The 25074-nt window shown below is 50.9% G+C and overlaps 1 protein-coding gene across 1 annotated transcript; it reads left to right on the top strand.

Moving 5' to 3' along the window:
- Positions 1 to 30: 30 nt before the first annotated feature.
- GNAI3 (G protein subunit alpha i3) lies at positions 31 to 24964 on the top strand. The gene is made up of 9 exons (XM_056511234.1): positions 31 to 366; positions 11034 to 11076; positions 11178 to 11319; positions 12979 to 13136; positions 19471 to 19599; positions 22153 to 22282; positions 22695 to 22848; positions 23667 to 23860; positions 23935 to 24964. Exons 1-8 carry the CDS (start codon positions 249 to 251, stop codon positions 23855 to 23857), a joined length of 1065 nt encoding a protein of 354 aa, XP_056367209.1. The 5' UTR covers positions 31 to 248; the 3' UTR covers positions 23858 to 23860; positions 23935 to 24964.
- Positions 24965 to 25074: the final 110 nt, after the last annotated feature.

Below are 25074 nucleotides of genomic sequence, written 5' to 3'. Positions count from 1 at the left end.
GTGATGTTTCCTCCCATCATGCTCCGCTCTACCGGGGCGGAAGTACTCACACTGTCAGCCCGCAAGACTTCATTTCCCGGCGTGTCCTGCGGCGCACGACCGGAAATCCGGCGCCGCCTCAGGAGCCGCCCGGGCCGAGGCTGCTGCGGCCCCGATCCCGATCCCGGCCCCGCTCCCGGTCGCAGCCCCAATCTCGATCCCGGTCCCGGCCCACCGCTCCCGGCCGCCCGGCCGCCCCCGCCGCCGCCATGGGGTGCACGCTGAGCGCCGAGGATAAGGCGGCGGTGGAGAGGAGTAAAATGATCGACCGCAACCTGCGGGAAGACGGCGAGAAGGCGGCCAAGGAGGTGAAGCTGCTGCTGCTCGGTGAGGAGGGGCCGGGGGAGGGAGAGCGGAATGGGGGTTTCCGGTCTCCGGAGAGATTTTTGGAGGGGCCATGCGAGGCCTCCGCCCTCAGGAAGGAGTTTGGGAATGGAGAAATGGGAGTCTGGAGAGGCTGAGGAGAGTCCCGAGGGATCCCTGGAGGGCTGTGGTGGTTCACGAGGGATCCTTAGGGATCCCTGTGGGAGGGCTGAGATGGTTCCCGAGGGATCCCTGTGAGGGCTGAGGAGGTCCCGAGGCATCCCTGGGAGGCTGAAGTGGTTCCCGATGGGACGGCTGGCGTGGTTCCCGAGGGATCTCTGGGGGAGCTGGAGTGATTCCTGAGGGATCCTTTGGATGGCTGTGGTGGTTCCTGAGGGATCCCTGTGAGGGCTGGGGTGGTTCCTGAGGGATCCTTGGGGGAGCTGAGGTGGTTCCTGAGGGATCCTTGGGGGAGCTGAGGTAGTTCCTGAGGGATCCCTCGGAGGGCTGAGGTGGTTCCTGAGGGATCCTTGGGGGAGCTGAGGTGATTCCTGAGGGATCCTTGGGGGAGCTGAGGTAGTTCCTGAGGGATCCCTCGGAGGGCTGAGGTGGTTCCTGAGGGATCCTTGGGGGAGCTGAGGTAGTTCCTGAGGGATCCCTCGGAGGGCTGAGGTGGTTCCTAAGGGGTCCCTGGGGAGCTGAGGTGGTTCCTGAGGGATCCCTCGGAGGGCTGAAGAGGGTCCCGAGGATCCCCTGGTCCCCGCCCGAGGGAGAGGGCACAGCTCATCCCATCCTTTTGGGGGCGAGGGTGTTCTGAGCTGTCCTGGGATGCGGCTTTTCCCGACGGAATTTCCCCGTGCTCCCTCCAGGCTGCTCGGGGGGAGGGCGGTCCCTTCCCGGTGGGATTGGGCCAAGGCTGGGAGAGGCACGGCTCATCCCGCGGGTCCGGGCAGGGAACAGGGGAATGCTGGGCTCGGATTAAATTCCCAGTCAGGGATTGGGGGTGGAACAGCTCCGGGTGTTCGTTTGGGACCAGCAGAGGTGGGAGATCCTGGGGGGATTAAGTGCATGGGAACAGGAGGTGTCAATTCTCTGCCTTTTGGCTTTATCTCAGGATCTGGGAGGAGCTGGATGGAGGATTTCCCTTCAGGAGGGGTGGCAGATTCTCTTTAGTGGAGTTTTGCTTTGCTGGATCTGTGTTTTGTAGTTCTTGGAAGTGATGATGGGAACTCAGGGGAGGCACAAACTGCCCTCCCTGAAGGCTGGGGGAGCAGACTGGGATGAGATACTGGGGAGAAGTTGGATACTGGTGTGAAATCCCTCCTTGTGAGGGTGGTGAGGCCGTGGTACAGGGTGCCCAGAGAAGCTGTGGCTGCCCTGGATCCCTGGAAATGTCCAAGGCCAGGTTGGACAGGGCTTGGAGCACCCTGGGATAGTGGAAGGTGCCCCTGCCCATGGCAGGGGATGGACTGGGATGAGCTTCTAACCCAAACCAGTGTAGGATTCTGGAATTCTGTTCAAATCCTCTCATTTTCTAAGCACTGCTCAGGACTGATGAACCATCTGCTTGTGCTGGACTCTCTTTTCAAGGTCTGGGTATATATTTTTGGTTATCCTGATTTTTCTGTCTGGGAGGAGACAGATGGAGTCTGTGAGGATCCGAACAGCAGCTCTGAGTGGGTCCTTTTAGAGCAGGATGTGTGAAGGAACCATCCTGCTCCAGGAATCCTTTTTCTTTTCCTTTTAGCCTGTTCTCTGCTCTCCCTGCAGGAGCTGCTCCCAGCTTTGTACTTGCTGTGTCCCTGGAAAAGCTCTTGGCTCTGTGTCAGGAGAATCCTTTGTTCTCCAGGTGTTTGTTTTGGTGTTAATAAGCAACACTTGCACATTCTCTGGAAAGGAATAATTCTTTCCTCATATTTTTGTGTGACATTTTTCCCAAAGCACCGAAGGCTTCAAGGCCAAGATTGGTCTTATCAGCAAACATGGAATGGGGGGAGTATCCCAAAAATTGTACAGTCATCAGTTGGAATGTGTTAAAAGCCAGATGAGGCTGTAGAACTCAGAGCAGCAGCTGATTTTGGGTCACTGTTGGCTTTGGATGGCAGGAAAATTCCTGCACTTCCTGGTGTGTCTGCAGCTAAGGAGCTTTTTAGGGGTAATTGGAATGTTTATCTGGACCTTCCTCTGGATCTGCCTGATCCCAGGTCAGGTTTGCACCTGCCTGGCACTTGCAAATCTCTCTCAGGTATTTCCTGGTTTTGAAGCTGAGTGTGGTGATTCCTGAGAATACCAGGGAATGCTGGAATCTCCCCACACACATCCTTGATGTGCTGGTAAAGCAGATCAGGGGGTTCCCAGGAAAAATTAACTGCAGTGGGAACATCCTTTCAATGAGGTAGTAGAAGCTGATGGAAAAGACCATGAGGATTTTTCCATTGTTTGAGGAAGGGTTTTTTTATCCCACATAAAACTATCTGGATTTGCAGAGCCTTGTGCCATTCTGTCCCTCTCAGAGAGGGTTGGTGAAAAAAGAATGGATTTTTTCTGAGGTTTGGAGTCCACACATCCTTCCCAGCATCATTAAAAGAGCTGCCCCAGTTTGAGATCTGCAGAGTTGTGATGTGCAAGGAAAGGTCTGTGCCTGTGGAGATGGAGCTGGATCCTTCCCAGCTGGGGTGTGAGGAGGATGGGGAGGCAAGGATGGACCCAGAATCTGGAGAGCTGGAAGAGGAGAGGGAGAAGAAGGCAAATACAGTGAAATTGGGGCGAGGAGAAGTGAAATACAGCCCAAATCATGAAATTTGGAAGAGGTATCAAATAAACACGAAAATCAGGAGATGTGTGGGAGAGGACAGGAATAAAATACACCTGAAATCAGGAGGTTTAGGAAGAGAAGAGAGAGAGGAAGGTAAATACACTGAAAATTGGGAGATTTGGAGAGAAAAGAGGAAGTAAAATACAGCCAAAACTGGAAGATCTGAGGAGAGGAAAGGAAGTCAAATACCCCAAAAATCAGGAGATTTGGGAGAGGATAGGAAGTCAGAGATCCCCAAATCAGGGTTTCTCTCCTCCATAACCCTAATCTTCTCTTGAGCAGGGGAGGAAGGAGAGAAAATTCCATTTGTGTTGGGACACAGGGGTGAGTGTCTATTCCCAGCACTGGGATTTGGGGATGGACAATTTCCAGCAGGCAGCTTGGTCAAGGAATTGTGATTCCATCTATGCTCCAAGAGGCCTCTGCATATGGTTCAAGTTTCATTAAATTCTGAGGCAGAGCATTGAAATAACTTTTCTCAGAAGAGCAGAGGGAGCTGTAAAGAGGAATTTTGAAATTAGATCATGGATCTAATCTTCTGGAAGTTTGGAGTGAGCAGAGCTGTGCCTGCAGCTCCTGGGATGCAGCAGGCACTTGTTCCCTGCAGAAGTGGGGTTGAGAAATGCTCTTTTCATGGCTTAGATGGGGTTTGGAGCTGAAATGAGGGACAGATGCTGATTATTTTTCCAGCACACTGTTTGTGGTGATCCCTGTGCTGTCTCCTTTGTTCCTGGGGATCCGATGCCTGGCTCTAGTTTCATGTTTTCCCAGTTGGTGTTTGGTCACTTCAGTGCTTCCTTTAACCTTCTCTGGTTACTGGGGTGGTGCTGCCTGGTCACTTTAGAAACAAACACTGGGAATGCTGGGACACAAACTTGGCCTCCTGGAGCTTGGGGGTTTGGGGTCTCCATCCCCTGCAAGCTCTGGCTGTTTGGGGAATGAGCTTATCCCTCAGCAGGAGCTGCCAGAGCCTGGCTGCATGTTTGGGAACAGCTCAGGGTTGTTGTCCCTGCAGGAAATTCAGAGCATGTTTGACTTTTAAAAACGGGCCCAGCACAAGATGACACTTGATAATCAGGAAAATGAAGGTGTATCTTTTCCAAGGCCAGCCAGGTCTTCCCTGTGTTCCCTCTCTCTCCACGTTATCTGTGTCTTTATCATCCAGCTCCCATTTTACAGGCCTTGCTTGGCTGTTTCTCTGCTGTTGCCACCCAGACTTGAATCCAAAGACACCAGACTTGGCCTTTTTATCCCATATCTCCAAGCACATCCATTTATCATGGAATCCTGGAATGGACTCAGTTGGAAGGGACAGTAAGGCTCATTTATTTCGTGGGCAGGGACACTTCCACTTGTCCAGGCTGTTCCAAGCCCTGTCCATCCTGGCCTTGGACACTCCAGGGATGGGGCAGCCACAGCTGCTCTGGGCACCCTCACCCCACCCTCACAGGGAGCAATTCCTTCCCAATATCCCATCTAACCCTGACTCTGGCAGTGGGAAGCCATTCCCTGTGTCCTGTCTCTCCAGGCCTTGCCCAAAGTCCCTCTTCAGCTCTCCTGGAGCCCATTTAGGCTCTGGAAGGGGCTCTGAGGTCTCCACCCCTGGCAGTGTCCCAGGCCAGCCTGGGGCTTGGAGCAACCTGGGAAAGTGGAAGGTGTCCCTGCCCATGGCAGGGGTGGGATGGGAAGAGCTTTACAGGCTCCCAAGCCAACCCATTCCATGATTGTGTAATCCTGTGTGTGTGGATGGGGAGCTGTGGGGATCAGGGGGTGCCAGGAGGCCGGAGGTGCTGATTTGATCTTCAGCCAAGAGCCACACGAGGCCTCTCCATGGGGGTCCCCAGCCACACTGCTTGACAACAGCCATAATTCCTTCAAAACACTCCTGGGGGAGATCAAAGAGCTGGCAAAACAAATTCAAATCTGAGCTCTGTACTCATAGATCCCAGGATGATTTGGGCTGCAAGGGATTTTAAAGCTTATCCCAGTCCATCCCCTGCCATGGGCAGAGACATCTCCACTAGAGCAGGTTGCTCCAAGCCCCATCCAGCCTGGCCTGGCACACTTTCAGGGGTGCAGCAGAGGGGTGTTGGCTGCTGCTTTGTGGCTATTTCAGCAACTCCTTAAGGAACTCCTCAGGAATTTCAGTGGCCACTCAGGTCTGGGTGTAGGGGACAGGCACAGGCTCCTCCAGCCTGATGTTTCCCAGGAATGGTGCAGAATTCCTGGAGATATTTCAGCCTTATGAGTGGTCCTGGGATGTTTCTAAGCTTTAATTGTTTAATTACATAGTGTTGAGGCTCCAAGAGTTTCAATGCAAAAAGGAAAACCCCTGTGTTCTGGAGCCAGCCTGCAGAGCTGGGAATGCTCAGCCTAGAGAAGTGAAGGCCCCAGGGAGAGCTCAGAGCCCCTTACTGTGCCTGAGGGGGCTCCAGGGGTCCAGAGAGGAACTTTGGGGAAGGGCCTGGAGTGTCAGGATGAGAGGGAATGGCTTTCATTGCCAGAGGGCAGGGTTAGATGGGATATTGGGAGGAATTGTTCCCTGTGAGGGTGCTGAGGCCCTGGCACAGGGTGCCCAGAGCAGCTGTGGCTGCCCCTGGATCCCTGGCAGTGTCCCAGGCCAGGCTGGATGGGGCTTGGAGCAGCCTGGGACAGTGGGAGGTGTCCCTGCCATGGCAGGGGTGAGGTGAGATGGGATAGAAGATCCTTTCCAGCTCAAACCATTCCAGGATTCCTTCTATGATTCTAAATCTTCCACTGGGGCTGCTGCTCTTCCTGTGCATGTCCCAGGTACCTTTTGGTGGGAAAAGCCATGTCAGCTTCAGCCCATGTGCTCCAGCAGTGCTTGGAATGTCACTGACATGATCCCAGGGTTTGTGTTGTTTGTTTCCAATATGCCATTCTTCACCCAAGCCTCCACTTTTTTTTAATTCCAGAGCCCCCGTGGTTTATCCTTTGCCATTGGCTCCTATTCCCTCTGTAGCCAGCCCCTGTGCCCTGTTTTATTTGAATATATTGTTTTTCCCATCATTCTTGTGGAACTAGAAGTGTCAGCCTAATCTCTCCTGGTTCCTGTTGACTTTTCCAGCACTAGCTGTTTTTTTCAAGCCTGGTGGTACAACAGTACTGCTCCTTTCTCCTGATTCCCTGTGCAGTTCTCTTGCTGCCTGTGATTCTGTGGTATCCAAGAGTTTTCCAGGTGTCCATTGAAACTGAAAACCTCAACAAGGGAATTTGGGATCTCTGTTATCAGGGATGGCAGCTCTGGGAAGGTCAGGATGTTGGGATGTGCATTGCACACAATGAGGCTGGAAGGAGGGAAGTGATGAAGAGGATGAGGATTTGGTAGTTCAGCTTTCCCCAGCTGTGGCTGCACAGCTCCACAGGATGCTGGAGGCTGTTGGGGAGATATTCCTCATGGAATACAGTTCAGGAATGCAGGTGGAAAGCTAAGGAGGGTGCTGGTGGGTGGGGGAGGTGTCCATGTTCCTTGTGAGATGAGTGTTAAATAAAGAAATTGTGTTTATCAGGAAGATACCCATGGGGATTTAGGGTGATTTGCACAGCTCCTGCTCCATCCTCTCAGGCCATTGGATGTTTTTGGACCTGGGCTCCTCCCAGCTTGGTGGTGCTGTTGTTTGGGCCCCTTTCAGCCTGTCTGAGGGGAGCTGCTTCCATTTGGGATTTGGGAGTTGTAAGCACAGCCAGATGATCCAGCACTGCTTCCAGCCTGCTCCTCATGTGGGGGGTCCTGTCACATTCCCAGGTCTGTAACTCACCCCTGGAGCTTCAAGTGAACTCCTGGGTTTATTCCTGAGCTTATTCACTTGGACTTTAATGGGATTTCCTGGGTGCATCCTTGTTCCTTCCCTGGAAGGATTTGTTTCAGCAGTGACCTGGTTTCTCTTCAGAAACTTGCAGATGTTCCAAGGGCTTTTCCCTTTAATTTTGTGCATGGAATTCCTTTCCTGAAGCACAGTTTAATGCAGTTTTGATACAACTTTGGGAAGGGGGTGGGGAAAGCACTGAAAACAGGATTTTTAGGACCTTTTGGAGCAGGAAACTGGATACTTGTGTCTGGAAGACGTAGGGACTCTGACCTACCTCCTGTGAGAATTTTTAAAGCAAAAATCTGAGGTTGTGTGGAATTCCTCCCTTGGAATTCCCAGTCCAAGCTGTGTTTTGTTGCTCTGTTCCCTGTAATCTCCAGCATGTGGCCATGCCAAGTTGCTCCAGGAAATCCTCTGGCTTTCTTGGGGGAAGTGGTTGGATGCTAATTTCCCCTCTTTGCTTTCCCAGGGTCAGATACAGCTGGAAAGCTGCTCCAGTTCCCTCCTGCTCTGGAGGGAGAAGGGATCTGGCTGTGCCAGCCCTGGAGGTGGAATTCCAGTATTTACATGCTGAGCTTTCCCTGAGAACTTGGGGTGCCACTGGGATGGTTTGGGATGTTATTGGGATGTCACTGGCATGGTGTTGTGTGTTACTGGGTGTGGGGGTTTTCAGAAGCTGTGATTTCTCCTGGCTCCATCTGGTTTCCAGAGGGAATAGCATTGAGGACAGGGACACTGTGGAATTCTTGCCCTCTGTGTCCATGGAGTGGGACAATCTCTGTAACAGATGAGCTGCTCTTGGTGTCCAGGGTGGGATGAGGAGGTTCCTGCTGCTGTTTTGGGAAAAGAGAAGTTAAGGCTTCTGAAGCAGATTTTCCATGGGGTTACAACATTCACACTGAGCTCAGCCCTGGTTTCTTGTGGCAGAATGTGATCCCTGTCTGGCCTTGCTCATGAGAACAGAAGAGAAAGGTTTGCTTCTCCTTTGACAGGCAGAAATATCCCAAGAACACCCTGATTTCCATGAATCCACTCTCACATCTCATTTCTGAGGTCTTCCTGCATCCCCATCTAGTCCCTACCTAAGATCCCAGTGTTGGAGGCTTTGCCTGAGGAATCTGTAAGAATTCCAGTGTAACTCTGTCCACTCTTGATGTGAATTTCTAGTGTGGAACATCAATTTGCTGTAGGCTGAAGCAGTGTTTTAGTAGCATTTAAATTCCCATTTGTTATTCTCCTGCTGAAGGATTCAGCCACACTGGGTATAAACACCCCACATGGAAGTCCCAGAGCTGGGAATGAAGGGTGCAGGATAAAAGCTGCTGAGTTGGTCCAATATGGATCCCATCAGGCAAACCCTTTCCAGTGGGTTGGAGAAAGGGGAATAGCAGCTTGTCCAGTGTGAGCATCTGCAAGTGCTTAGAGAAGCATCAAAGGACAGAAGTGAGACCTAGAGAGGTTGAAATTAGTTTCAGAGAGGAAGAGTGAAATGGGAATGATTGGCTGGATTGGAGTGAGAGACCCTTCCAGGCATTGCATTCCACCCCCCCTGCCATGGCAGGGACACCTTCTACTGTCCCAAAATGCTCCAAGCTCTGTCCAACCTGGTCTTGGACACTTCCAGGGGTGGGGCAGCCACAGCTGCTCTGGGCACCCTGTGCCACCCTGTCCCTACCCTCACAGGGAAGAATCCTTCCAGTATCCCATCTAACCCTGCCCTCTGGCAATAGGAAGCCATTCCCCCTCATCCTGTCCTTCCAGGTCCTTGTCCCCAGTCCCTCTCCAGCTCTCCTGGAGCCCCTTTAGGCACTGGAAGAGGCTCTAAGATGTACCCAGAGCCTCCTCTTCTCCAGGCTGGATCCCAGGATTGTTTGGGTGGGAAGGGACCTTAAAGCTCATCTCACCCCCTGCCGTGGGCAGGGACACCTTCCATTAAACCTGGACATTTCCAGGGATGAGGGGGGCACAGCTTCTCTGGGAAACCTGTGCCAGGGTCTCACCACCCTCACAAAATTTCTTTCCAATATCCCATGTAATCCTCCTTTTGTCAGTGGGAAGCTGTTCTGTGTCAGACCTGACATGGGCAGTGTTAATCCCTTTTTCCCTGGCACTGCCCATCTCCTGGGCCGTCCCAGCAGGAGCTCCAGCCTTCCATTCCAGAGCTGGAGCTGGAGGGGAGATGTTTTTCAGTGAGTGTTAATGAGGTACCTTGTCTGGCTCTTGCCTGAGAGAGAGAGAGAACCTAGAACAACAGGAAAAACTTCTTTAGGAATAACAGCTCAGTGCTTGGCCGTGGCTGAGGAGCCAGTTTGGAGCAGTGAGTTGGTGAGGAGACAGTTTGGAGGATGTGGGTTCCTACTTTCTCCTCTGAGGTAAGGTGTGAGTAACCTTGGAGAGCACAATTCCTGCTCTGCCAGGAAGTGTTTGGGGTTGAGGGGGGGAAGGGATTAAAGAATCTGATTGGAATCAGTGCTGTATTGGCAAGGCTGGATCTGATGGGGTTGGTGACAGGTAGAACAGAGATTATTTTGGGATAATCTAAGGAGGAAATGACTGTAAATATGGTGCTGAGAAGGCAAAAGCAGAGAGGTCATGTCAAAAGTCCCTTCTCAGTCTGGATTTGGGGCTGTTTGGGGACACTGGAGATTTGAAATCTCAGCACTTGGATCCTGGGAACGTGAAGGGTGGATATGGGAAATAAAAATAAGGATTTGTATCCTCCTAGGGGAAAGTGCTGAGTCCACAAGGTGTTAATGTTTTCATTCCTCACCACAAACACTGAGCTGCTCTGGGAGAGCTGGGAATGTTCACCCTGGAGGAGGGAAGGATCCAGAGGGAACTGAGATCTAAAGGGGCGTCAGGAGAGCTGGAGAGGAGCTTTGGGCAGAGGTCTGGAGTGACAGGACACAGGGAATGGCTTCCCACTGACCAAGAGCAGCATTAGATGGGATACTGGGGAGGGATTCTTCCCTCTCAGGGTGGGGAGGCCGTGGCCCAGTTTGCCCAGAGCAGCTGTGGCTGCCCCTGGATCCCTGGATGCATCCAAGGCCAGGCTGGACATGGCCTGGAGAAAACTCTGGGACAGTGAAGGTGTCCCTGCCTGGAGCAGGGGGTGGAACAGGATGGGATTTAAGGACCCTCCCAGCCATAACCATCCTGGAATTCTATGGGTGTTTTATTCCATCCTGAGTCATCTATCCAAACCCAAGCAGGTCCAGCATCATTCCTTGCCTACAGCCAGCCCAGCTCTGCAGCTCAGGGAGTCTGGAGGCTCAGGAGCCCTCAGGCAGTGGCAGAGCCACACAGGTGAAGTCCTGCTGACCTCAGGAACACAGTGCCTGCCTTTGGGACAGGCATGGGGCAGCTCTGCTGAGCTCCATAAACCAGGAAAACTGATGGTTTGGAATCCATTGTCCACTGCCCTCAGCCATGCAGGAGGGACTTGTTTGAGAATGGTCTGGGGTCTGGGGCAGAAAAATAGGAAAAACAGGGAACTTGCTGGTTTTTTTCAGTCAGGAATAATTGACCCTGCTTCAAGGGGTAATTGACCTCCCAGGGGTAACTGCCCCTCCTTCTCCCAGGGATAGCTGCCCCTCTTTCCAGGGATATCTGACCCCTTCTAGGGATAGTGCCAGGGGGTCACTTCTCACTTTAGGGCCTTTCCTGCCCAGCTCGGTGACTGTGGCAGCATCTGGTGATGCTGAGGCACTTTGGTGTCTTGGCCTGGAGTGAGGGATGGGAGCTGCTCTGTTGGATAAATCCTCATCCCAGTTCTTCAGACCTGCCTCCCATTTGGCTGCCCTTGCTGACCTCTAGAAATTCCAGGGTTTTTTAGCCAATTAACTCTTGGTGACTGTTGGCATCTGTAAATAAAATCTGGGAAGGATGTGCCAGGACAGTTTGGTGGAACTCTGCTACCAGCAGCAATGCACAAGGAATATCCTACTGCAGACCCCACCACCTTCTCTGTGGGAACTGGAAATAGCACATCCTATTTTTCCTTTCAGTTTCATGTGGTTAATTTCATGTTTTTTTGTGCTTTTCAGGTGCTGGAGAGTCTGGGAAAAGCACCATTGTGAAGCAGATGAAGTGAGTGCAGGCTGGAACATTTGTTTTGGTGTGAGATGGGATAAAAAATATGTGATGCCCTTTTGGTTTGGCTTGGGAGTAACATGCTGGTTTCCTTGCAGGATTATCCATGAGGATGGCTACTCAGAGGAGGAATGCAAACAGTATAAAGTGGTTGTGTACAGCAACACCATCCAATCCATCATTGCCATCATCAGAGCCATGGGGAGGCTAAAGATAGACTTTGGGGAAGTTGCCAGAGCAGTGAGTATTGCATTTATTTCCTTAGCCTGAAATATTCCTGTGTTAATGAATCCTGGAGTTTCAGTCCAGGGCAGAATACAAGACGTTTGTTACAAGATGAAGTAGCAAAAAACCTTCATAACTTCAGTTATGAAAACATCAATATTTTACTGAGGTTCTTGGTAAGAACCTTTAGTAGTTTGAATGCTCAAAAAAAAAAAAAAAAAATCCCCAAATCTTTCTCTAAATTATTTGAATTTTTGGGAATTTTGAGTTTGAAATTTTGGGAGGTTTGAGGCCCTGCTTTTCCTCTCCCCTCTAGCTCTGCTCATTCCCTGGTCTGTTTGTTGCACTTATGTCCAGCACTTTGAGCTGGAAATCTGGAAATCTGATCCTTGTGGTGGTTGGAAAGGCACAGAGTGGGAGCCAGGGACTCCTGGAGATGTGCAGGAGAAAGGAATTGTGTCAGCACAGGGCTACACTGTGACTGTTCTGCCTCCTGCTGCACTTGATCCAGCCCTTAATAATAATTTGAATTTATGGTATTTATTTTGGATTTATGATTCCAAGTCCTGGCCAAAGGGCACATCTTCACTCATATGTTCACCCAGGCTGTTGTTCAGCTGCTGCTTCAAATCCTCCCAGAGTTCTCTTCCACCTTTCTTGGTGCTTGTTGAAGCTGAGTTGGGATCTTGGAACAGGAAAGATGCTGAGTTCAAGTCCTTTCTCCACTTGCCCGTGCTGAGGTGGCTTCACAAGAGCTGAATGCTGTGAATTTTCCCCATCCCAAAGGCAAGAACCTTGCCATGCTTTCCCAGGAAAAGGAAGCCATGAAGTGACCCACAGAGATCCAGAAGTGGAGTCCCTCTGCATTTGTCTGTTAGCACCTCGATAAAGTGGATTTGGGATCAGCACCCTGAACTTGGCACATGCAGGGTTTGGGGCTCAGGGGGGAGGAGCTGGTGTTAGGAGGAGAATGCTGGGGTAGTGGAAGGTCTCTCACAGCTCCCTGAAGGACCTGACAGGTGTGATCAGGGTAGGAATAAAAGCAGAGGGGGCTGTAGGGCAGCGTGGGGTTCCCTGTCCTAATCCACTGCATAACCTGGACAAGAGCATGGTCCTGCTCTGGCTTTGAGGGGGATTTCTCATGCTCAGATCCCAATCAGTCCATCCCATCTCCTGATGAAATGTTTTATTCAGGAATCAGTCTCCCTCACTTCCCACAGCTCTAGCAGCAAAAGGCAAATCCTCAAAGCTTTGTTCCCATCATCTCTCAGAACTCACTTTTGTTTCCCTTTCTCCTGTGCTGTGCCACACCAACAGAGGTTCTCCAAGTAAAACCTCTAGTTCACTTCATTGGTCTGTAATAGCACAGCAGCATTCCCACTTTTTCTCTGAAACATTTCACCACATGACAGAAATCCCATGGTTTTGATGGGAATGGTGCCTTTGGAACTGTGATCCCCTGGAAGTGCTGTGGCCATCCCTGGTCAGGGCATCTCACCACAGCCTGGAGCTTCTTCCCCAAAAATTCCCTTTCTGGCTGCAGCAGGTGAACAGCTCCATGACTTTTGGGAGCAAACTGGATGGAGTGGAGTGTGATTAATTAGAGCAGTGATGAATTGATGCTGTTTTGGGAAGGTGTGTGTGGCTGACCCCAGGCTGTGCTCTGTCCTGCAGGACGATGCCCGGCAGCTGTTCGTGCTGGCTGGCAGCGCCGAGGAGGGGATGATGACAGCTGAGCTGGCTGGGGTCATCAAACGCCTCTGGAGAGACCCTGGAGTGCAGGCCTGCTTCAGCAGGTCCAGGGAATACCAGCTGAACGACTCTGCATCCTAGTAAGGAACCAGCACCTGCTCCTGGGCTCTTCAGCTCCCACAGGGGACCAGGAGGGGGGCGGGACTGGGTGGGAAGGTCCTGTCTGCACTGGTCTGACTGGGTGGCACTGGGGATGGAGTGCTGTTTGTCTTCTCTCTCTGGAGCATTGGGGAAAAGCTCACATTCCTTCTTTTGTGCCTTGGGTGATTTAATACTGGAGTAGTTTGGGTTGAAAGATCTCATTCCACCCCCTGCCATGGGGGGGACACCTTCCACTATGCCAGGTTGCTCCAAGCCCCATCTCATCCCTCCCTAAGCACTTCCAGGGATGGGGCAGCCACAGCTCCTCTGGGCAGCCTGAGCCAGGGCTCCCCACCCTCACAGCAAGGGATTTCAGCTCAGTTTGAAAAATGTGATTTTTGACAAGTTTGCTGGTTTCATGGAAGAAACTTGGCATCTTGTGCTGAGGTAACACGAGCCCAGGTGTGCCCAGGGGGCCAAGAGGCCAAAGGCACCTGGCTGGGATCAGGAACAGGGTGTCCAGCAGGATCATCCAGTGTCCATCCCCTGTACTGGGCACTGCTGAGGCCACAGCTCCAGCCTGGGCTCAGTTCTGGGTTCATCATGACATCCTCCTGTCCCTGGCATCTCACAGGCAATGCTGCCTCTAAACTATTCTGATTCTAAAATCTCCTTGTCCTGGTCCTAAAATCAACACAGTTGCTGAACAACTGGAAGGTTCCAAGTAGATAAACAGGCTGCTAATGGAATTTTGGTAAAGTGCCTCATCTTTTTCCAAGGGCAGGTTAGTGCAGGAAGGGGAAATTGTTCCTTTGATGAGCAAAACAGTTGTTGTTTTTTTTCCTCTATTTTTTTTTTTTAACTCACATTCTTGGTCTCTCTACAACAAAGATTTGACATTCTGAAAGTTGATTTTCAGCATTTCCAGCTGAAAATTCAGTTTGAGCTTTAAACCTTGGAAAAATGAGTTGGGAAGAGCTTTGTGGAGAAGTTTTAGCTGTACCACAGCTCACTGCCTGCAGGGTTTTGCTGTTCAGAGCATATTTGAGCTTGAAAATAAGGCAGAATCCTTAATTTGCAGCACCTTGGCAGGGGTTTGGATCAAGGGAAGGGCTGTCAGGAGTTTTCTTGGATTTGTGCATGCCTTTGCAGCAGGAAAGGAGGAAAATCAGGTTCCAAGGGAGGAAAGAGATTGATGAGGAGGGAAGGAAGGAAGGAATGATTTAATGGAAGGATGTGAAGAAGAGGAGGAGAACTTAAGGACCTGGGCAGAGAGCAGGAATGGGGCTGAAGGAGGAACCTTGGTGTGTGTCTGGATGGCTGTGGAAGAGGAGGATGATGAAGGCAGCTGGAGAAAATGGAGCAGATTGGGAAAAGAGGGTGTTAGGTACCTGCTTGACCCAGCTGCCTTCCAGAGGTGGGATTTTGGGAGGGATCTTCCTGTTCCTGGTATTTGCCACCCACCTGTGTCCAGGTGCAGCTCTGGCTGCTGCAAGGAGCTGGCACAGCCTGGGATGGGGACATTGCACCCAGGATGAGCCACCCAGGCATTTCCTGAGAAGTGCCCCAGAAAATTCAGCTTCCTGTCCCAAAAGCACAGGAAGTTGCACCAAACCAACATTATGATGCATTTGCAGCTTGGCAACTCCACAGTTGGGAAATGCTGCCAGTGGGTTCATTTTTTAATGGCAAATTCACACCATTAAAGGGCTGTTCTTCCAGAATTCCCAGAATTTTCCTCTCCATGCACACATGGCTCCTGACCTGCCTTAGCTCTGGTGTTCCCCAATTAATTCCCTTGTCCATGCTTAGAATCATGGAATATCCTAACCTGGAAGGGACCCACAAGGATCATCAAGTCCAACTCCTGGTCTTGCACAGAGCATCCCAAAATCCCACCCTGTGTTTGGGGGGATTTTTCTGCATGGATGAGAGCATTATCCAAAGGCTCCTTCAGCTCTGGTAGTCTTGGGGCTGTTCAAGTGCCTGACCACCAAGGAGGGATGTCCTGCACTCCTTTTTGTGGTGGGATGACACAGGCTGTGTCCCACTTCTCTTGGGAATTTCACTTCCCTGTTCCTTTCATTATCTCCTACAAACAGCACTGAAACCTCAGTGTGAGCAGCTGTTAAACCTCAGTGTGAGCAGCTGTTAAATCTCTGCCCCATTTGCTGGTTTTCCAGCTGAAATCCAGTTTTGTGCTGTGCTTCCAGACCAGTTCTGGCTCCACATCAGATTCTGGGGCTGAGACACATGGAATGGAGGAAGAGAGGAACAGACAAGTAACTGCTTGTGAAAATCAGGTGGCATCAAGAGCCAGGGTGCTGTGGCAGAGAGCCAAGCATTTCAGCTTGGAATTGTTCCAGAAACTCCCCTTCCTGCTGCTCCCTGCAGCACTGGGCACTTCTCCCTTGTGCAGGCAGGGATCCTGTCAGAGCACTGCCCTGGCAGACTGGAGATGGCATGGGAGGAGAGAAGGTGAAGGATAGCACTAATCCAAACATTCTATCCTGGAATCATAGTGTTTTCCATGTTTTATTCCTTTTTTTTTTTTTTTTTTTTAACAACACTTGAGTAGCTCCTGGTCCAAGCTGTTGATGTGGCAATGTGCCTTTCCCAGCAGCATCTGATAAAGCCCCCTGCAGCCACCCTGGGTTTTGTGGAGTGTTGCAAGCATTTATTTTTTTTAACTTGGCTTTTTGCAACTTCCCATTTGTCTTTTCTCCCTAATGTGAGCAATGGCTTTGTGGCTGCCAGCTCCTGCTTCCAGCCAGGGCTGTGGAGAAGCATTTGGGACCTCTGTGCTCAACTTGGAAAGGGAAATTAAATCACATCTGATTCCATGGGCAGGGACACCTTCCACTATCCCAGATTTCTCCAAGCCCTGTCCAACCTGGCCCTGGACACTTCCAGGGATCCAGGGGCAGCCACAGCTGCTCTGGTCACCCTGTGCCAGGACCTCCCCACCCTTACAGGGAAGAATTCCCTCCCAATATCCCCTCTGAATGTGAAGGATATTTCCATTTCACACATCTCCAGATTTTCAAGATACTTGGAAATGTCACCAAGCACATAATGCTTTAAGTGTTTTTGTTCCTAGTTTTGATACTTTTCCTGGATTTCAGGCAGATCCCATCCTGTGGAAGCTGTAGGTAATTATCTGCAGTCTCACAGGCAATTAGCACAGTTCCTGATCAACCTTTCTCTAGTCCTGCATGTCTCCTCCTGTTCCCAAATGCCAGTTCTGGCCTAAATTCCCTGACATGGGGCTGGATAAAACCTAGATTATTTCTAAGTGGGGTTTATCCTTCTCTTCCTTTTCTCCCCTCCTCTTTTTTTCCCTTCCTCTTTTTTCCTCCTCCTTTTCCCCCCCTCATCTTTTATCCATCCCCCCTCTTTCTTTTTTCCTCTCTTCCTCTCCCCTTTTCCTCTCCCCCCTCCCTTCCCTTTTCTTCCTCCTCTTTTTCTCCCTCTCCTCCTCTTCCACCCCCCTTTCCCCCTCCCCTCTTTTTTCCCCCCTTCCTCTTTTTCCTGTCCTTCGTCTTCCCTTCCCCATTAAGGACTTTCAGAGCCATTTGTGGCTTTGAAATTCTTCTTCCCAGCACCAGAAGGGGTGACTTGTAAGGGAAATCCCCATTCCAAGGCTGCTGTGAGCAGGGTGAGGAGGGGAACTCTGTTATCCTCCTTATTCATTTCCCAACATCCCTGTCCTGCCATCCCTGCTTCCTGGAGCTGTCTGGGTGTGGGATGTTTCCTGATCAGACTGGAATTACCAATACTCTGATCAGAGAGCTGGGAATGTGCAGCCTGGAGCAGAGAGGGCTCCAGGGAGACCTTACAGCTCCTCCAAGAGCTGGAGAGGAGCTTTGGACAAGGAATGGAGTGACAGAAGGGGAATGGCCTCCCATTGCCAGAGGGCAGGGTGAGATGGGATATTGAGAAGGAATTCCTGGCTGTGGCTGCTCCTGGATCCCTGGGAGTGTCCAAAGCCAGGCTGGAAGGGGCTTGGAGCAATCTGGGATAGTGGAAGGTGTCCCTGCCCATGGCAGGGGGTGGAATGAGATGAGCTTTAAGGTCTCTTCCCACCCAAACCATCCCAGAATTCAGGGATTCACTGATCTCTGCACACACAGGCATTGTGCCAGCCTGGCACAGGATGGCCCAGGAATGTTTGGAGGGTCAGCAGCACAAAGGAGTGACACTGTTGGTTTGATCAGCACTTTATTTGTACTCAGGGCCTCATTTTAAACATGAAAAAAGGAAAACAAACCCAAATCAGCTTTTTGGAAGCTTGTGGTGTTGGAGGATGAGGAATAGCTGGCTCTGTAAACACAGGGAAGGAGGGACACAGCCTCAGCCTGTGGAGGTGAAGGAGGTGGTGGGAAGGGATTGAAGTGTGTGGGATGAGGGGAGACAGCAAGGTCTGTGTTTGTTCCCAGAGCTGTTTGTGAGGGTGTCTCTGACTGAGCAGCTGGGGGCCAGGAGCCACTAGGAACAAGGAGATTCAGCTTTTCCAGGTTTTTGGGATATCTTTTTCAAGTTCCACTTAATCTGAAATACAAGTGGCACTAGCTGGGCTCCACAGCCTGGATTTTTGGGAGGGCACAGCTGCTTCCTCTGCCCACACTTGGCAGGACTTCCAGGCTTTCCCAGAAATCCCCTTTGCTGGGTTTTCCAATCACTTGCATTTCCATGGGATTTGCCCTTTAGGTCTCTCTGGAATTAGTCTGGCAAAGTTTATTGTTTCAGGCAGCAGCACTGAATCTGATCTGCCTTATTCCCTGATTGAGTTTGTTTGATGGGAGTTTGCCAGTTCCATTCCCTCCTCCCTGGCTGCTCCCAAAGCCTTAATTAGGAATTATACCACTTTCAGTGCCCAAACTTCCAACTGGCTGTTGGGAGCAGGTGCTTTACAACTTCAGCTTGGGCTTGGCAGTGCTGGGATAAGAGTGGGACTCTATCTTACAGGACTTTTCAGCCCACACAATTCCATGATTTATCACATCCATGCTGTGACCTGTGTGAAAGCCAGGCTTTGAGGAGCTGCTGGGCCTGTTCTTAGCATTTCCATTGGCTTTTGATGCATTGTAGGAGATACTGGTAAGAGAGAAAGGAGAAAAAAATCTGGGCATGTGACTGCCTGAGCAGAAATATTCCTTGGTAGAAGCTGAGGAAGGTAAACACCTTCCAAATCATGTTTTACTAAACTGAAGCTAAAGCCAGGCCTAGCCCTGGTCACACAGCAGCTCACAGACCTGCCATCCTTCTGCAGATGAGAGGGATGAGAAGGCTGGCTCTGCCTGGACTAAATCCACTCTGATCCCAGCTCTGTGGGAAAGGCCCTGTGGCACTGGGCAGGTCCTGGCAGATCACTGAGCTCTGGGCTTTGGAAACAGGGCAGGGCTCTGCAAGTCCTGGCCAGGGGGTGCTGGAGCTGTTGGAGGAGGGATGTGTTGCTGGGGTTCCTAGCACAGCTTCCAGGCACGTGGGAAGAAGCAATTCCTGGCTGACAATGGATCTGTGATAATAATGTGGGATTTGGGAGGGTTTATTGCACCCATCAGAGCCCTCCCAGTGGGACAGGGCTGGGGTGATTAAAAGCTGCTCCCCAGAAAGAACACTGCCTGTGCCATCCCTGCAGAGCTGTGGGATCTGTGTCATCTTTGTGAAAGCAGCAGGCTGAGCCTGGAGGGAAGATGAGCTCAGAGGTGTTGCTGGCTGGAGTGGGATTTCTGATCCTGCTGGGAATCATCTATACCTCGTGCTGCTGTGCCTGAGAGCTGAACTCCTGAAGGAATGTGCTGGGGCTGGAATTAGCTGAGGTCTCAATGGGAAAATTTCTGCAAGGATGTGGCTTCTTCAAGGCTGTATGTTCAGAGAGTGCTGTGTCAGCTTGTTGGGGAAGGAGGTGACTGAATCTGCCTGGTTTGGGATGGTTTTTAAGGCTTCATCCTTCTCTCCCTCCTGGCTGCTTTGACGCATCCCTGCCCTTTAACAGCAAACCCTTGGATTTATTGCTTTGTGCTCTGAAGCGAGAGACCTTGAGCGTGGATTGCCCGGGGAGATCCAGCCCTGGCACAGCTCTGCATTCCCTCCCTCCCCTCCCCAGCCAGCTCAGCTCCACCAGCACCACCTCCAGCTCATCCAGGGAGGGGTTAAAATCCCCAAACCCCCAAAACATCCCTCAGAACAGCCCCAGGGGGTTGTTGGCTTCGAGGTCTGTGCTGTGTGAGGGAGATAAATAAATTCTGTGCTTTGTTCTGCACTTTATAAAAGATTCATGGTGAGGCAGCCGACTAAAAAAAGCCTCATGTGTTGTCTCTTCTGGTTTAGTTACCTAAATGACTTGGATAGAATATCCCAGCCGACCTACATTCCAACTCAGCAGGATGTGCTGCGGACCAGAGTGAAAACTACAGGAATTGTGGAGACTCACTTCACCTTCAAGGACCTGTATTTCAAGTGAGTGAAGGGCTGTGCCCATGCCCTGCACTGGGGCACATCCCACCCTTGCTCCTGGTTGAACTGTCCTCCTTCCCTCCGTTATCCCTCTCCTGGCATCGCTCACTGGAGAGACCGGTTTGACTTTGATTTGCCTTCTGTTCTTTTCAGCTGCTTTTATGTTGGAATCGCAGACACAGGTACTGACTGCTCGTTTCCAGGACCCAATCCCAAAAATAATACTAAAAGGACACTGACTGGAGTTTGAGTTTGACTTTAACCCTTTCCTGGGAGCAGAGGAACCGAGCCGTGTGCGCAGCCAGGCTGTGGCTCGGGGATGCATGGTGTGCTCCATGTGTTCCTCTGGGAATTGCCAGCTGTGCCTGGCACTGCAGGGGCTGGGACTTTGCTGTCCCCTCTGCTGATCCAGTCCCTGGCAGGCTGTGGATCCAGCCTGCTCCTGGCAGTGTCCCTTTACATGTCACTAACGAGCTTCCTCTAACCTCAGAGCGGCTCCCGCTGCCTCCATTTGCTGAGGCTGCATCCCTCATTCCTCACCTTGGGTCCCTGTAGCTCCCCTTCCTGCTGCTTAGGAATTCCTTGCTTTGGATCCCATGTGTGCTCCTGACAAACAGCTGGAGCCCCACAGCATTCCTGTGCTGGAGGGTGGCTGTAGGACAGTGCCTGTGGCTCAGCCTCCTTCCCTCTGTCTGTGCTGATGGTTTGGAGCCTTTCCTGCTCACATTCCTGAAAAGCATCTGTTGGCTAACTTAGAAATGGGGTGTGAAACACTGATGGAGTTGCAGCAAAATCCAAGTGGTGCTTCTGAAATCCAAGGATCCCAGACTGATTTGGATTGGATGGGACCCTAAATCCCATTCAGTCCCACCCCCCTGCCATGGACAGGGACACCTTCCACTATCCCAGGCTGCTCCAGGCCCTGTCCAACCTGACCTTGGACAGTTCCAGGGGTGGAGCAGCCACAGCTGCTCTGGACACCTGTGCCAGGGCCTCCCCACCCTCACAGGGAAGGATTCCTTCCCAATATCCCATCCATCCCTGCCCTCTGGCAGTGGGAATCCATTCAACTTGTTCTGTCCCTCCACACCCTTGTCCCAAATCCCTCTCCAGCTCTTGTGGAGCCCCTTTAGGCACTCAGGTCTCTCTGGAGCCTTCTCCTTCCCAGCTCACCTGGCTCCAGAGCAGGGTGGCTCCAGTCCTTGGAGCAGCTCTGTGGTCTCCTCTGGAGAAGGAAACTTTTGCACAGTTTTTGGAAGAGCAACATCTTGGTTTCTGAACTGTGCAGTTTAAGAATATTTTTAACAAAAATGCCAAAATACTCAGCATTATTGATGTATTTATGCAGCTTCTGGTCCATCCAGGGAATAACTTGTCTTCCCATGGTGATGGATTGGGATTTAGCATCTCCAGTGTGTTTCTTAATCATCTCCACCCTCCTTCCTGATCCCACCCAGAGTCATTGATCATGTGCAGGGCCCCAGACACACGAGGTGGTGTCCCAGAGGGATTTGCTCCACAAAGGGAAGCAGAAATCCATCAGAAACCCTGGTGCTGCCAGCTCTGCTGTGCTATTCCATGTCAGACATTACTAATGGGATGGGGAAGCCACAGTGACTGGAATTGGGATGAGCTGAGTTGTCAGGGATGCTCTTCCTTCGTGGATCTCTCTGTGCTAATGGCAAATGATTCAAGCCGTGTAAATATCCTGGATTCTCACAGAGATTTCCATCTTTCCTTCTAGACCAGAGGGTTAAATAGAAGATGGGAGTTAGTTTGGGATTGTTCAATCCCCCCCTGGACAGCTCCTTGTCTGCTCTGGGAACAAATCAATATCTATGACTTAATAGCTCAGATATTAACTTGATTTAACTAAATCCCAATGCTGGGCTCTCATCAAAATATTTGGATGAGCAGGGGGCTGGAACTACCTCTGACACAAATTCCTATTTAATTAGAAACTAATTCAGTTTATATAGAAATTCCATAAGCACTGCTCTGCCTTTAACCTTCAGTACCTCCGATTATTTTTAAATACATGAAATTATTTCTTAACCTCCTTAATTTCCTCCTGGGTTCCAGCAGGAGCTTGCAGGTAGTGTGTTCTAAATAATCCATTTCCCTGGAGGTGCTGTGAGAAAGTGGAGTCCAGTCAAGCGAATGGATTGTTGCTAAGGAAATAGGAAAGAGAACAGAATCAGCAGAGCTCTGGATGGTGACTTCCAGTTCTTCCTGCTGAAAACCAGAATCATGGAATGGTTTGGCTTGGAAGGGATATTAAGTCTCATCCAAGGACACCTGGAACCAGACAGGCAGGGACACCTTCCACTAGCCCAGGTTGCTGCAAGCTCTATCCACCCTGGCTTGAAAGAAAAGAGAGAATTCTGATTTAAAATCCCCTCCACCAAGAAGGGAATTTTAAAACCCCCTCTCCTGAGGGAAGCTCCTGAAACCCTGTGTGTTCCCAAGCCTCTGCTCAGCCTCCCCATCCTTGGGAACACTGTGGGGCTGGGAGGAGGGGTGTGCACTGCTCCTGAGCCACTTCTGCCTCCCCAGGATGTTCGACGTGGGCGGGCAGCGCTCGGAGCGGAAGAAGTGGATCCACTGCTTCGAGGGGGTGACTGCCATCATCTTCTGTGTGGCCCTGAGTGACTATGACCTGGTGCTGGCTGAGGACGAGGAGATGGTGCGTGCTGTGGGGTTTGTGGCTGCAGGGAAGGGAGCTGGCAGCATCCTAGTTCCATCCTGCACCAGGCTGGAACGTTCCTGGTGTGCTCCTGCTGTTGAATTGTCTGAGAGCTGCAAGGACAAGCTGGAATCTTGCCCCACAAAGTGATAACCTCACGCATGGGTTGTATTTTTCCACCTTCCTGGTTGCTGGGAGATGCCTGGAGTTGTTCTCATGGCTTGTTCCCTGCCTGTGAGTCATTCCAGGAAGGAGCAGGGGGAGGTGTCCTGTCCCCCTCTGCTCCTCCTGAGGCAATGGCAGTGAGGATGTGGCAGTGTCACCCCAGTTTTGAGTCTGGCCTGTGCAGCAGAGCCTCTCTCCCCCATCCCACCCTTCCCTAACATCTCTCCTGTTGGATTTCCTTTTCCAGAACCGGATGCATGAGAGCATGAAACTCTTTGACAGCATCTGTAACAACAAATGGTTCACAGACACCTCCATCATCCTCTTCCTGAACAAGAAAGACCTGTTTGAGGAGAAGATTAAGAAGAGCCCGCTAACAATCTGCTACCCAGAGTACACAGGTAGGCTGGGATCACTGGGATCATCTGTGTCACCAGGCCAGGAATGGGTGAGTCAGAGCCTTGCACAACCCAGAATCAGTTCCAGACTTTTCCCCCAATTCCTTCCCTGTGCCTGCTGGACAGCATCTCTGGCCTGTTCAGTTGGCTGGTAGCTCGTTTTCTTGGAAAAGAGCTGTGGTTGGGAATAACCTTTGTCCTTCCCTGAAATAAAGTGTTGCATTTCAACAAATCAAGGTCACTTCTTCGTTTCCACACCTTACTGGGACAATAATTCCATTTAAATTCAGTTTTAGAGGCTGTGGAACTTAACCACGTCTTGCTCTGGCTCCTGTCCACGCTGGAGTGTCTGTGTTTGGTACAGATTGTGCTGGAGCCCATCCCTGCTGTGCTTCCACACAGGTGGAAGGTTTTACCCAGGCACTGCTCAAGGCATTTACATGCTTAAAAAATCCTTCCAATCTCTTCAAAGCTGTTGATTTCTGTGATCCCAGAGAAGCTGTGGATTCCCTGTCCTGAAGTGCTCGAGGCCAGGCTGGACAGGGCTCTGTGTAGTGCCAGGTGTTCTTACTGCTGGGATTGAAGGTCCCTTGCAACTCCCATGATTTGTTACTCTTTGTGCAGCGTGGCTGTCCCAGCACACAGCAATCCTGGATCCCATGTCCAGGGTCACTGCCCAGGGAATAGACTTCAGGTATCCCAGGAGGAGTTAATGGTGGATTTGGATTTGTGGCTGGATAAGGCAGATGGTTGCAAGCAGCTTAGTGTGGACTTAAAAGCTCCCGTGAGGCAGTGGGCAAAGCCAGGGATCTCCTCTGCAGGCTCCAACACGTACGAGGAGGCAGCCGCCTACATCCAGTGCCAGTTCGAGGACCTGAACCGCAGGAAGGACACCAAGGAGATCTACACCCACTTCACCTGCGCCACCGACACCAAGAACGTCCAGTTCGTCTTCGACGCCGTCACCGACGTCATCATCAAAAACAACCTCAAGGAGTGTGGGCTCTACTGAGAGGTAACTGCAGCTCGGGCTGTCCTGCTGGGAGCAGCTCTCTCTGCTCCCTGCTACATCCCTGCTTTCCTTCCCAGTGTGTCTGCCTGGTGAGCCCCAGCCTCCTGCTGCCTCGTGGGGACAGCGACGAGCATGACCCAGGAGCAGAGAACATGTGGAATCCTGGAATTCTTTAGCACAATCTTCTGTCTTAGGGACCTTTTATTGCTGTGGGATGTGGAGTTAGGGCACAGTGAAGCCACGTAGTGGGAGTAGATCCTCCTGGCATCGTTGGACGGCGTGGTCTCCGGGATGTGCCGTGGATTCCAGCTGGATTCCAGACCTTGGATATGTAGCTTTCTCTCTTCCTTTGGTTATCAAGCCACCACTAGTCTGTTTTTAAGGTTATTTTTTTTTTTTCCATCGAGAAAACTATAACTTTACTAAACTTTATTTCTTTATTTGCAAACCTTGTTTTAAAAATAATAATAATTAAAAAAAGCAACAAAAAAAAAATCACTTAACTATGCACATGTGAGCAGATCCTGCAGAAAATATTCCTCTTAGCAGGAATTCCTTGTTTTTAACACTTGCTATGGCCAGGATTTAATATTTCTGCAGCTACTAAGGGATCCTTAGACCTTTGGCTTTTTTTCCATGTGTGATTTGTTACCATCCTGCTCCCTCCAGGCTTTGGGAAAGGCTCCTGCAGCAGAAGGAGGGTTTAGGTTCTGTTGGGGGTTTGAGCCCAGTTTTATGCCAGTATGGGAAGGGATTTGTGCTCAGCATAATCCTAGCTCAGTTGGGAGAGGAGCTGAACCCTCGCTGGGGGGAAAACTGCTGCTTCCCAGGTCCCAAACCACTGATTCCTGTGCATTTTTTGGGATGAAAACGGTGGATTATTCTGTGCTGCCTTTCCCATGGCCCTCCCTGCCCAGCCCTGTCTTGAGCATGCCTTTACTTTGTCTGTGTGGTGCCAAATCCCTGTTTCCCTCTAGTGCCATCCCTAACCAGTCCTACATTCCTTTGCTGATCCATGATTGCATCCAGACTCCTCCCAGTTTGTCATGTGTACAGTTGGATCTGTTAGACTTGTTGGCAGTATTAAAATGGTGAGTAAAGATTGTAGCCTTTTCTCCACTTTATTCTTCCTTTTTCCAGGAGTGTTCCCAGCTTTTGTGCTTTGCTGGAGAAGGAAAAGAAGAGCTTTGATGGGGAATTGGAATTATCTGGACAGG

Source organism: Oenanthe melanoleuca, chromosome 26, assembly GCF_029582105.1.
Source record: "Oenanthe melanoleuca isolate GR-GAL-2019-014 chromosome 26, OMel1.0, whole genome shotgun sequence".
Taxonomy (NCBI): Eukaryota; Metazoa; Chordata; class Aves; order Passeriformes; family Muscicapidae; genus Oenanthe; species Oenanthe melanoleuca.
This window is presented reverse-complemented; position numbering and strand designations above follow the sequence as displayed.

What these genes read in the sequence shown, in the direction of transcription:
- GNAI3 (XM_056511234.1), top strand. Translation starts at nt 249, where the DNA reads ATGGGGTGCACGCTGAGCGCCGAGGATAAGGCGGCGGTGGAGAGGAGT. An exon ending in ACCATTGTGAAGCAGATGAA is followed by an intron (nt 11,077 to 11,177) that starts GTGAGTGCAGGC and finishes GTTTCCTTGCAG; the next exon opens with GATTATCCATGAGGATGGCT. An exon ending in TTCAAGGACCTGTATTTCAA is followed by an intron (nt 19,600 to 22,152) that starts GTGAGTGAAGGG and finishes CTGCCTCCCCAG; the next exon opens with GATGTTCGACGTGGGCGGGC.